Genomic DNA, 12,443 nt, shown 5'->3' with positions numbered 1-12,443 from the left:
GGAACACGGCGATATCTTGGAGATCAACCAAGCAAACCTTGTGGCTACCTCCTCGAACCACTCAGAGATCATTGTTGTACATGAGGCGGTTCGTGAGTGTGTATGGTTAAGAACTATCATTGCACATATTCGAGGGATTAGTGGTTTGAGTTCTACCACTGAAGAACCTACTTGCATTTATGAAGATAATGCAGCTTGCATCGAACATATGAAGATAGGATATATCAAGGGTGATAATACAAAACACATATCGCCAAAGTTTTTCTACAATCAGCAACAACAGGCCCTCCTCAAGATTCAAGTGAATCAAGTAAGGTCTGAGGAGAATGTGGCAGATTTGTTCACCAAATCATTGCCTAAGGCCATATTTGAGAAACATGTGAAAAGCATAGGAATGCGAAGACTTTCCAAGCTCCCTTGATTAATGTAAGTATCAGGGGGAGGTGTAGACGTCAGGGGGAGTCTAACACAAACATGTCATTCTCAAATGTAGAAGGTGCGTTGTGCTCTTTTCCTTCGACCAAGTTTTATTTTTTGTCCCACATGGTTTTTATTGTTACTTGGCAAGGTTTTTAGTGGGGCAACAACTTATGCACCATTTCGTCTTTGACTTGGCACAAGGGAGAGTGTTAAAGGAAAAACATATTATGTGCCTTCGTCAAAGTAACTGACGAAGAGGGAATCAAGGAATCAGTGATTACCAATCAATTAGCATAAAAGATAAATCAATCAGTATTTAATATCATAATTGTAATCAATATTTCCGTTGTAATTTCTTCCCTATATAAAGGGACTATGAAATGAAATGAGTAGACCATTCCAATCTCAATTTACTTTTACAGAATCCAACAATTTTCAAAGTAATTAAAATATCAAATTAGTAATTATATAGGTTTAATGATCAATACATTTTTATTCTAACAAAACATTGTATTTTCTACTTTGATAAAATAAAATAAAATTGCGGCACCAAAATTAAGTGGTTCTTCAAAAACAAGATATTTTTTTTTCGGAGTTTTTGGTCTGAGTTAAGTTCCCGAAAAAGTCTCATCCTAAAAATTGTCCGTAATTGTTTTCTTTTTCGTTCGCTCCATTATTTTAGATATTAATGAATGCCAAGATGGTCGCCGCAGATGCTTTGGCAACAGCAAGTGCGTGAACGAGTATGGTTCGTACCGATGTGAGGACGACGGGAGAAAGACTAAATTGATCCTTGCCGAAGGTAGAGAATATAATTCATAAATATGTTACAAATTGTTAATGCAAATAGTAGTCTTGCGTTTGTAGTTTTGGTAGTCATGCAAATTCATTTGTCCATACACTTCGTGTCCTCCATTTTGAATCTTCACCTCCAACATATGTAGTTAACATATCAAAACGTAAAAAGAAGATTAATTGAAAGAGTAATCTAATCTTGTTAATTATACTTGATGCAAATGATATGTAAATTAACACTAATCAGTATCTATTAAGCATATAATTCAATACTTTGAAGCTTAATTAAGAAACAACAAATATTATGTTAATTAGGGGAAGGTGATCCGTCTTGTTTAGTTAAGCCTAGGAGTTTAGTCTAGCTAGTTGATCGAAGATCTTCTGTAAGACTTCTTTGTACTACAATTGCGTGCTCAATGAGAGGTAGATAGTAGCCTATATGTTCCTTTGAAGGTGAAGGTTTTTTTGTTACTTAAGACTTTGTGCTTTATCATCCACGACGTAGTATGTGTACTATTTTAGGCATAAGCTTATGTTTATGTCTATTTTAGTAGATGTACTATTTCGACCGTTGTAGTTGATTCGTTAATATGAGTGAGTCATTCTCCTTTTCAAAAATATATATATATATATATATATATATATTATGTCAATTAAGAACTAAAAAAATTACTAACTATAATATAAAAATATATATAAAATTACTAAAGTAAAAACCCAACTAAATAGCAAGAAAAAGAAACTAGAGCCAAAAGCCCATAGCCTAACCACCCTCCCCTTCCTATTTCAATTGGGCCAGACAAAGGAGTAAGCCCTAGGGTTGAATTGGACCTGATCCAAAAGCTCAACCCAACACCACCTGCCTCGCTGCCACCACAAAGGGCACCACCAGCTACCGCTCTCCAGGATTTAAAAGAGACAGTATGTATAAATAATGAAACAAAATTATTATTTTTTTATATTAATGACAAAATATTTTGTAAAGTCTCATTCAAGATTTTTATACCAGGTCTTTTGGTTTTATGGTCCAGAAAAATGTTCCTTTTATTTCAACTCATTTTATTGAATAGAAATGTTTTTCATATTATTAAATAAAAATTAACTTCTCTAAAAAAATTTAATCAATTCTTGTTAAATATGAACTAATATTAAATAAAGTTTATATTAATACTCTATACTACCCAACAAATGATAAATATTCGAAAGAGCTATAATAGCTGGTTGATTACCCGGAATTTAAAAAAAAAATTGTTTTTCTTCTTCTGATAAAAATAAGGTTGAAATGACAATCATGCCCTTACTTGTAAAGAAAAAAATGGATGTGAATTGTGAAGTACCAAATTGTCTAACAAAGAATAAATCCAAGTACCAAATGGTCTGCTTTCATTGACTAGTAGTGTATTTTTGAAGTAGCAATACGTCTGGTACCATAGAAGAATTTTACTTTTTTTTTTTTTGCCTCTCTCTTTGAATTTTGAAAGGCCCTTTTAAATTTGTTTTGTGGCAAACACTCAAGTGTCTTGTCAAGAGAATATATTTTTGGAGTTTCAATAAAAAAATATGTCTTTCAATCTGACTTAATTTGCACATTTTGGTGGCTGAGTTATGCAGGTTTGAGCTCGAGTCTTGGACTCTTATTGCTTCTTATTGGTGTGTGGTTTGGATATAAATTCCTGAAGAAAAAGAATAAGATAAAACGAAAAAAGATGTCTTCAAACGAAATGGTGGTTTATTATTAGAAGAACAATTATCGTCAGGCGAAGTTAATGTTGAGAAAATTGAATTGTTCAAATCACAGGAGTTAGAGAAGTCTACCAACAATTTTAATGTGGATAGGATTCTTGGCCAAGGAGGTCAAGGTACTGTATACAAAGGCATGTTAGAAGACGGGAGAATTGTTGCTTTGAAGAAGTCTAAAATAGTTGATGAAAGCCAACTTTCAAAATTCATCAATGAGGTTGTCATTCTTTCCCAAATTAACCATAGAAATGTGGTTCAACTATTGGGTTGTTGTTTAGAGACAGAAGTTCCTATTTTGGTTTATAAATTTATACCAAATGAAACCCTTTCCAAGTATATCACAAAGCAAGTTGAAGACTTCACACTCACATGAAAAATGTGTTTACGAATTGCCACAAAAATTGCAAGGGCTCTCTCGTACTTACACTATACAGCTTCCTTTCCAATTTATCATAGAGATGTCAAGTCTACAAACATACTCTTAGATGATAAGTACAGAGCAAAAGTTGCTGACTTTGGAACTTTGAGATCAATTGCTATTGACCAAACTCACCTGACCACATCACTTGTACATGGCACATTCGGTTACTTGGACCCTGAATACTTTCAGTCAAGCCAATTTACGGAGAAAAGTGATGTGTATAGCTTTGGGGTTGTTCTTGTTGAGCTCTTAACAGGACAAAAACCAATTTCTTTTCTAAGGTCAGAGGATGAAGGCAGAAGTCTTGCCACATATTTCATTATTTCCATGCACAAAGATCATCTATTTGAAATTGTTGATGCTCAAGTTTTGAGGGAAGGAACGAAAGTAGATATTGTAATAGTGGCAAACCTTGCAAGAAGATGTCTGAATTTCAATGGAAAGAAGCGCCCTACAATGAGAGAGGTCACATCAGAGCTAGAAGGGATTCAAATGACAGAAAAGATTTCTAATGGTGAACAAAACTATGAAGAGGTTGAATTTGTCATAACTGAATTAGTTGAGCCATGGGACATTGCTTCGAGTTGAACGGGAACAGGATCAACTTTGGATGTTGGTCGGGTTTCATCATTCCATGAAATCCCACTATTATCTTTCAAGTCAAGGTGAGAAAAATGTTTCTTAGTTTTTGCCTAAACCAGAAAATATGTTTCCTAGTTGTAGTAATATCTAATTGTTTTCTGTATGTTGTAGACAATAAATAGAAATAATCTTTTAAATTACAAGACATCATCCTACTTAGGGCTGGGCACGGTCCTAGACCGGCACTGCTTTTACAGGGACTGGGATCGGAACCGGCATAGCTACATCGGGCCGGACTTGCAGACGCAGAGAACAGGGACCGGCCTAAACCCGGACAGACACAAAACGGGTCGGTTTATCCGGGCTTTCGGTTCCTGTCATTCTCTCCTTCAGGGCACAAAACGAACCAGTTGAAGCCGCCTTCTTCTTCTTCCTTTCTTCCTCCTGTGAAAAAACCCACCATTAACATACTCAAGTCACTCAACCTTTAAAACCAACCCACCATCACCAAAGACTCAACCTTTTAATCACGATGCACCCATTCACCCAATCCCCTCAGCCACTGGCACCGCCACCGCCTTCTCCCTCCTCGTCTGCTTCCGCAAAATCACCTGCATATGCACATCCCCCGAAGCCGATTCCAAGCCCCCGAACCGCTTCTCCTACTCCTTCCTCCGATGAGCCACTGACTCCTTCTCCCCCTTCAACATTCATTTGAATGGACAGTTGTTATATCCATCCCCCTCCAGTAGAGAAGAAGCAAGAAGAAAGGTCAATTAAAAAAAAGAAGAAAGAAGAAAAAAGACGCAGAGAGAAGAAAGGAAAATGCGTTTACGAATTGCCATAGAAATTGTAGGGGCTCTCTCGTACTTAAACTATACAGCTTCGTTTCCAATTTATCATAGAGATATCAAGTCTACAAACATACTCTTAGATGATAAGTACAGAGCAAAAATTGCTGACTTTGGAACTTTGAGATCAATTGCTATTGACCAAACTCACCTGACCACATCACTTGTACATGGCACATTCGGTTACTTGGACCCTGAATACTTTCAGTCAAGCCAATTTACGGAGAAAAGTGATGTGTATAGCTTTGGGGTTGTTCTTGTTGAGCTCTTAACAGGACAAAAACCAGTTTCTTTTCTAAGGTCAGAGGATGAAGGCAGAAGTTGTCACGCCCCTGATTTTATACACAAAAAAAATCAATATATAACCCCATAATTATATATGTGTGAACGTTCAGCCATCAATACAAAATACTTAGAAACTTTTTCCCTTTTAACCCAAGTACATATTGATGCCCTGAACCCACTATGTCAATATTGACCCGCCCACAAAGTCATATATTACATAAGCTTACGAATTAAATTGTCTACAACAAGATAAAATGTAAATTTGCTTCCTAAAAGCCTCTCAGAGTTTTATTACATAGTGGAAGTCATAACAATGGCAAAGCCACCAAATTTGCTTCCTACCTGTTCTGCTGCCAACAAGCTACCTCAGCTTCAGCCACGATTACCCTGACCTACAGGATTAACCCCTACACGGTTTGAATAGTGCACCAGGTTGTCACACAACAAACCAGGTAAGCTTTTGCAAGCCCGTATGAGTAACTCAAACCGCACACAACTCACACCAAAAACGAGGAAAACCTTTCAACTCAAGAATAAGGAAAACATACCATGCTTCCCAAAACGATAATCTTTTCCCAAAAGAAAACAACGCAAGTCACACCGTGACAAAATCATATAAATCGTTAACCTAACAATTCAAATATCACAAATCGATCCAACCTGGACAAAACATCAAATCGGTCCAACCTGAACAAAAAAACATCAATTCAGTCCAACCTGGACAAAACAACAAATCGGTCCAACCTGGACAAAACACATCAATTCAGTCCAACCTGGACAAAATAACAAATCGGTCCAACCTGGACAAAACACAAATCGGTCCAACCTGGACAAAACACATCAATTCAGTCCAACCTGGACAAAAGATCAAATCGGTCCAACCTGGACAAAACACATATTAATCATATCTATCGTTAACCTAACAATTAGAATATGATTCTTAGTCCATCCTGGACAAAATACGTACCTAGGAGTCGTAAGTGGTTACTTAGCTCCATGATGTACCATGACAGACAGACTAGAGCTCTAATTGAATCGTAACCTGTCACCCGGCCAAGGTTCAACCTTACGATATAACATTGCCATGAGGATGCAACCTGCAACCCCGGATCCTTAGGCCAACCTGACCCTCAGATCAAAACATTAAACAAGTCGCACTGGACCCCAGATGTTAAATCAGATCAAACGGAGAAATCACAACCTGTGATTCTCACATCCTCAGACCACCGGTCGTCGGATCAAAACGTTAAATCAAACAAAAGGAGAAATCACAACCTGTGACTCTCACATCCTCAGACCACCGGTCGTTTGATCCAAACGTTTCAAAACGATCACTCAGGACCGAATCTTGACACTTTTCAAACAATAGAAATTCCCAATTCCTACACAATATTTCCCGAAAAGTCAAGCCCCAAAACAATAGAATGAAACTCATCAATACCTATTGCTTCAATTCACTCATCAACCCACAAGAATATACATATTCCACGTAAATATATATATATATATATATATATATATACATGGCCATTCACTCAGGAAGGCTACTAATACCAACTATAGTTTGCAGTTAACTAAATAACTCTCAAAACAATACGGTCAACCCGTTCGTGAATGAACTTCGTGAGATTACTCACCTCTAAACTCCCGCTGCATCTTTAATACAAAACAAAGCAGCCAACCCACAAAACGACCATCCAAGAGTACTTCGTCAAGTACCTAATCAAAATCGGTTTCCACTTAGTAACAATTCACAAACGATTTAAGTCTGAAACCCCTGTTTTGAACTAAAATCCCCAAAATGACTCCAATTGAGGCGAAACCACATCCGAGACCACCCAATGTCTCCGGAATACTTCTACGATCGATATGTCCAAACCACAAGTCGATCGGACGCTCGGATCCTCATGGATTGAATCATCAAACGGTCCGAAACCGTAAAAATCACAATATATTCATACGATCTCCAAAAATTGCGTATTATATATCAAAACGCTCGTATCGATGAGTAGATGATATACAATACCAGAAACTAGCCATTCCATGTCCGGCAGGCCACCATAACGCCGCCACAGTCGGCGGTGCAACCACCACAACCACCACCGGCCAAAACTCAAAACCAAAACAATCAAGCCATCTAGAAATGTTCATCATGAAGAGTAGAGCAACTTTCATACCTGGAGCTAAGTCTGGTTCGGCCTAGATCGTCCTAGATCAAGCTTGTAAGATTGGCCAATTGCTGTCGTCTGATCAAGCCCCAGATTCGTTGTGCACCGCTGATTTTCAAACCTTGGTCTTTCACTCCACACACAAAATCGTCCCTCAAGGCAGATATGAGGATGATCAGAAGGAGGACGACATTCCAAAACCACGAAGGATTGGCCGAGACGTTGCTCGGAAAGTGGATTTCCGGTCGGGTCCCGATCGCGTTGACTGTAGCTGCTTCGATCTCCACTTTCCGGTGGTTCCCGTCGCCGTCGAGCACCAGAGGGAGGACGGCGAGATAACGGCGACCACGTATGCGTTGGTCTTGTCGCCGGTGGACGTCAGGAACTGCAGGAAAACTCGGGTCGGGTCGCGCGGAGGGTGAAGAGAGAGAACGGAGAGAAAGGAGAGTTTCCCAAAATGGAAACTTGGAAATTATGAAAATAATTTCGGAAAATGCCTATTTATACCAAAATGGAAACTTCTTCCAATGATCATAACTTCCTCATACGAACTCCGATTTCTGCGTTCCGCATGTCCACGAACTTGTATCGACGTGATCTACAACTTTCGTGAAGGAAGTTTTCGGAGAATCCCAACGAATAAAAAGTCTACCCTTGCGCCCCCCCTAAATGACACTTCCTGAATAATTATTCGCCTGAAACACTTCCACTCCATCCACGAGCCACGAAACCGTCCGATACCCGCAATTTAAATTCCGGAAAATCCTCGAAAAATAAATACGAATTTCCGGGCATCACAGAAGTCTTGCCACATATTTCATTATTCCCATGCAGAAAGATCGTCTATTTGAAATTGTTGATGCTCAAGTTTTGAGGGAAGGATCGAAAGCAGATATTTCAATAGTGGCAAACCTTGCAAGAAGATGTCTGAATTTGAACGGAAGGAAGCGCCCTACAATGAGAGAGGTCACATCAGAGCTAGAAGGGATTCAAATAACAGAAAAGACTTCTAATGGCGAACAAAATTATGAAGAGGTTGAATTTGTCAGAATTGAATCAATCGAGCCAGGGGATATTGCTTCGAGTTCGACGGGAACAGGATCAACTTTGGATGTTGGTTGGGTTTCATCATTCCATGGAATCCCACTATTATCTTTCAAGTCAAGGTGAGAAAAATGTTTCTTAGTTTTTGCCTAAACCAGAAAATATGTTTCTTAGTTGCAGTAATATCTAATTGTGTTCTGTATGTTGTAGACATTAAATAGAAATAATCTTTTAAATTACAAGACATCATCCCACTGCTCGAGTTTGGAGGATTTGACTACCTTTATCTGCTTGTAATGCTCTTTTGTTTACGGATAGTTCCTTGTAATATTTCTTTTTTGTATTGGAAAAATAGAAATAACCTTTTGTTTGCTACTTAATAAAGTAGTGTTCAAATTTGGGAGTAGTTTTGTTTGACTAACATCGCAACTTATAATTTAGGCACCTAGCTAAATGTATTAGATTTTAATTTGTAGCGGTACCTATATGGGATTCATCATACTTGAAGGCTTGAAGAGATTGAAAATCAAACATTTTATTATAATGCAGTAAGATTTCATGAAAAAATGGCAACAATACAGTAAATACAAAAAAATAAAGGTTCCATCTCAAGCAAAAGTAAGCGTTCAAGCACTACTACAGAAAATGAAACACACGAAACCATTTATACGATGCCACACACTTTCCCATCGTCTGAATGATTTTGATTTTTTTGGTCGATGTTTTAAAAAGGATTAAATACTTGTTACTCCTCAAACTTTTCCCTGAAAAACAGTTTAGTCTCTCGCCTTTCAAATTAAACTGGATAGTCCTTATTCTTTCTAATTCTCACACAACAGGTCCAAAACAGGTCTAAAATGACTATTCTACCCCCAAGATCCTTTTTTTTTCTCTCTCTTTTTCTAATTTTTCTCTGTTTTTTCTTATTCTTTTTTTTTTCCTGGTTCTCTGTCTCTCTCTCTCCAATCTTTTATCCGACCTCGAGTTTATCCACTCGATCCACCGCACTCACTACCAGTTTGCAGGGCTTGGTGGGCCCCCTCCACCCCTCATGGAAGCTCCGCCGCCACAATTCCATCTCCACCTCCGTCGTCGTCCCCACTAAGCTTAGCCACCTCTCCTCCTCCTCATCCTCCACCACTCCCACCAATAAGCCCCGCCAGAATTGCGGCTTCCCAACCTAAAATGGCTCTGTGACACCACGCCATCGGCCGCAGGAGCTCGACTTGGAGCTTATGGCTCTTAAAAGCTAGAGTCCTACACCTCCCTCAAGGACCTCCTCCCCTCCTCCTCCTCTTTCGTCACTGTCCAGTCCCCGATGCCCAACTTAACCACCAACTCCGGCTACGAGACCTCCAGCCCGTGTCCTCTACTTACAGCCCACACTTGCTCCACTACCTCTGGCTCAAGTGCACCCCTGCCTCTCCTTCATCACCCACTACCTCCTCCCCTTTCTCTCCCATTTAATTCCCGGTCCCCAATCTAATAGCCTCCGACTGCGCCCCCCAAGACTCCAACTGTCCCTCCAAGGCCTAAAACCCGACTCCGACTCCGACTTCGACTCTTCCCCCGGCCCAACTCCTCAACCTCTCTTTCAACCAGAACCACAGCTGCTTCGCCGCCAGCATCGACCTCGGCTTCCTCATTTACAACTGCGACCCCTTCCGCGAGATCTTCAGCCGCGACTTCTGCCCACGTTGCACCGTCAGATTGGTCCAGATGCTCTTCTGCTGCAACATCCTCACCATCGTCGGAGACGGCCCCGACCCCCTCTACTCCCCCAACAAGGTCATGATCTGGGACGACCACTAGTCCCCCTGCATCGGCGAGCTTTCCTTCAGCTCCGAGGTCAAAGCCGTCAAGCTCCGCCGTGACCACATCATCGTCGTTCTGGTCTAGAATATCTTCGTCTACAATTTTGCCTATTTGAAGTTTCTCCAGGCGCAGCGCTGCCTTCATTTTGGGAATTTATGACGAAGAGAAGAAGCCAGAAAGAGATGGGAAATTATAGAGAATAATGAGGAGGACAAGATCAATCTATGGAGAGGGAGAGAGAGAAAGACAGAAAAAAAAAAATTTAAAAAAGAGAGAAAAATTAGAAAAAGAGAGAGAAAAAAAAAATAAAAAAAGGATCTTGGGGGTAGAATAGTCATTTTAGACCTGTTTTGGACCTGTTGTGTGAGAATTAGAAAGAATAAGGACTATCCAGTTTAATTTGAAAGGCGAGGGACTAAACTGTTTTTCAGGGAAAAGTTTGAGGAGTAACAAGTATTTAATCCTTTTAAAAATATCTGTCTTCTAATATGAATTCAACCAACGGCTGTTTTTTCATCTGAATTTATGAATTAGTTCAGAAGACATTTATAGATAGAAGCGTGGGGTGACGTTAGAAAAAAATTGAACGGTAGGTTTCTCACCATTTAAGTGGTGCAAAATTTCTCCCCAAACCCCAAAAATTTCCCCAACATGTATTGGTAATACGACAGATAATCTAAAATTGTGGTCTGAATCAATATATTTGCCAGAAAGAAACATTCCCGCTTCTTAGCTATTGTGCCTAAACAATTCAAGAGGGAATTGAATTATAGGAGCAAACTCAGATTTAAAATTTGGGCATTTAGACCACATCTGTAGGAAATTCTGCTGTACAAAGGCTTGTCGAAATAGAGTTAGGAGTGCTGCCCATGCCTCTCATAGCTCCTCTCTCGACTAAAATACACCTTTGATAGCGTCATGGCGCCTCTCTCGAAAAACCCCGACCCGAAAACCAATACCTTTCTTGACAAATGGAAGAAAACCTAATGGTTGCTTCTAGGGTTCTTGAGATCTTTCGGCGGTGGTTGTAGCTTTCAGTGGTGGTTGGTGGCTTCGATTGGAATCCGGACCATAGTTATTCGATGGTGATGAATTGGGAAACTGAAGAAAATAGCAGAGCAGAGATTTTGGGATTAGGGTTTAGGGTTTAGGGAAACAGAAGGGGATCCGACTTGGGATTTAGGGTTCTTCGATCTGGGTTCTTGTGTTGTGTTGTTCAATTTTTCAATTGGTTCTTCACTGGATTGTTCGATTGGGTTCTTCAATCAGGGTTTTGTCATTAATCTTAGCTTTGAGTTTGTTCAACTTGTTTTGTATGCTAGTTTTTTGTTTTTTATGTTCGATTGCTTTGACTTGGTTAGTTGTAGAATTGAGCAGCTACGGGGCATTGAGATTGTTTGACTTGTTTTCTATGCAAGTATTTTTTTTTTTTTTGATGTTTGATTGCTTTTCAGGTTTTTGAAGAATTGCATCCTTTAAGAATTGAGCAGTCGGTATTGTTGGTATGTATCTGATTAAAAAGCTTCCTATATTCATTTAGATTGCTTTGTTTCGGTCTATTAATGAAATTCGATTTGATTATGATATATAACTTTAGCTTTAGATAACAACCCTAACCCTAAAAACTCTCTCTCTCTTGCGTTCCATCCCTGTCCGGCGGCGAGCCCTGGCGCCGTCGTCGGACCGGCTTTAGTTGACTGAGTGTGGGTCGAGGTAGCAGTTGCTGCAATGGGGAAGGAGGAGATCACAGTAGCTCTCCGGCTTGGTTTCACCATTCGATGGTTTCAGCGGCGGACTAGTTCGGTGTTGGGGGATCGGAGGTCTAACGGTGACATGCTTGTGGTGGCGTGTTATCGTACGGTTCGGAGGTTGGTCGGTGGTGGCATGGATTGGAGGCACAGCTTTCTGCCAATCGGATCAATCCTTTCTGGGTTAGAACCCTTGGATCCGGCATGGGATTGGGTTCGTCTGCTTGGGGCGGTGCGTATTCATGGTTCGTCGGGAAAGGCAGTGGGTTCAAGTCGGGGTCCTGCGAATACGGTGTGGTGCGGTGGTCTGGCGACGGAGGCTGGGGCGGGGATGGGAGGCATGGCAGGCTTCTTGGGGTCGTCCTCTCTCCTGGGTCAAAGCTCGAGTTTGGTCCATCCTTTTGAGCCAGGATTGGGCTCTCTAGGTTTTTTTTTTTGTTCAAGTTTTATCTTAGGGTTTGTTTGTTAGTTTAGGGTTTGGTTTTATTTTATTGTTGGTAATTTGTAGCTACTAAAGGTGTGGCAAAGACAATCTTCTTTTCGCAGTCTTAGGGGTCGTTCCTGTTCTGGAGTT

General features: G+C 40.1%; 1 protein-coding gene and 1 pseudogene across 1 annotated transcript; both read left to right on the top strand.

Annotated features, from left to right (window-relative positions):
- The first annotated feature begins 1,120 nt into the window (after positions 1-1,120).
- Positions 1,121-3,964, top strand: LOC112184888 (annotated as a pseudogene).
- A 4,126-nt stretch (positions 3,965-8,090) lies between these two features.
- Positions 8,091-8,523, top strand: LOC112184887 (wall-associated receptor kinase-like 8). Its single transcript, XM_024323122.1, has 2 exons — positions 8,091-8,428; positions 8,517-8,523. Exons 1-2 carry the CDS (start codon positions 8,091-8,093, stop codon positions 8,521-8,523), a joined length of 345 nt encoding a protein of 114 aa, XP_024178890.1.
- The last annotated feature ends 3,920 nt before the right edge of the window (positions 8,524-12,443 follow it).

This window comes from Rosa chinensis, chromosome 2, assembly GCF_002994745.2.
Source record: "Rosa chinensis cultivar Old Blush chromosome 2, RchiOBHm-V2, whole genome shotgun sequence".
Lineage (NCBI taxonomy): Eukaryota > Viridiplantae > Streptophyta > Magnoliopsida > Rosales > Rosaceae > Rosa > Rosa chinensis.
The sequence above is the reverse complement of the archived record's forward strand: the minus strand, read 5'-3'. Positions and strand labels throughout refer to the sequence as shown.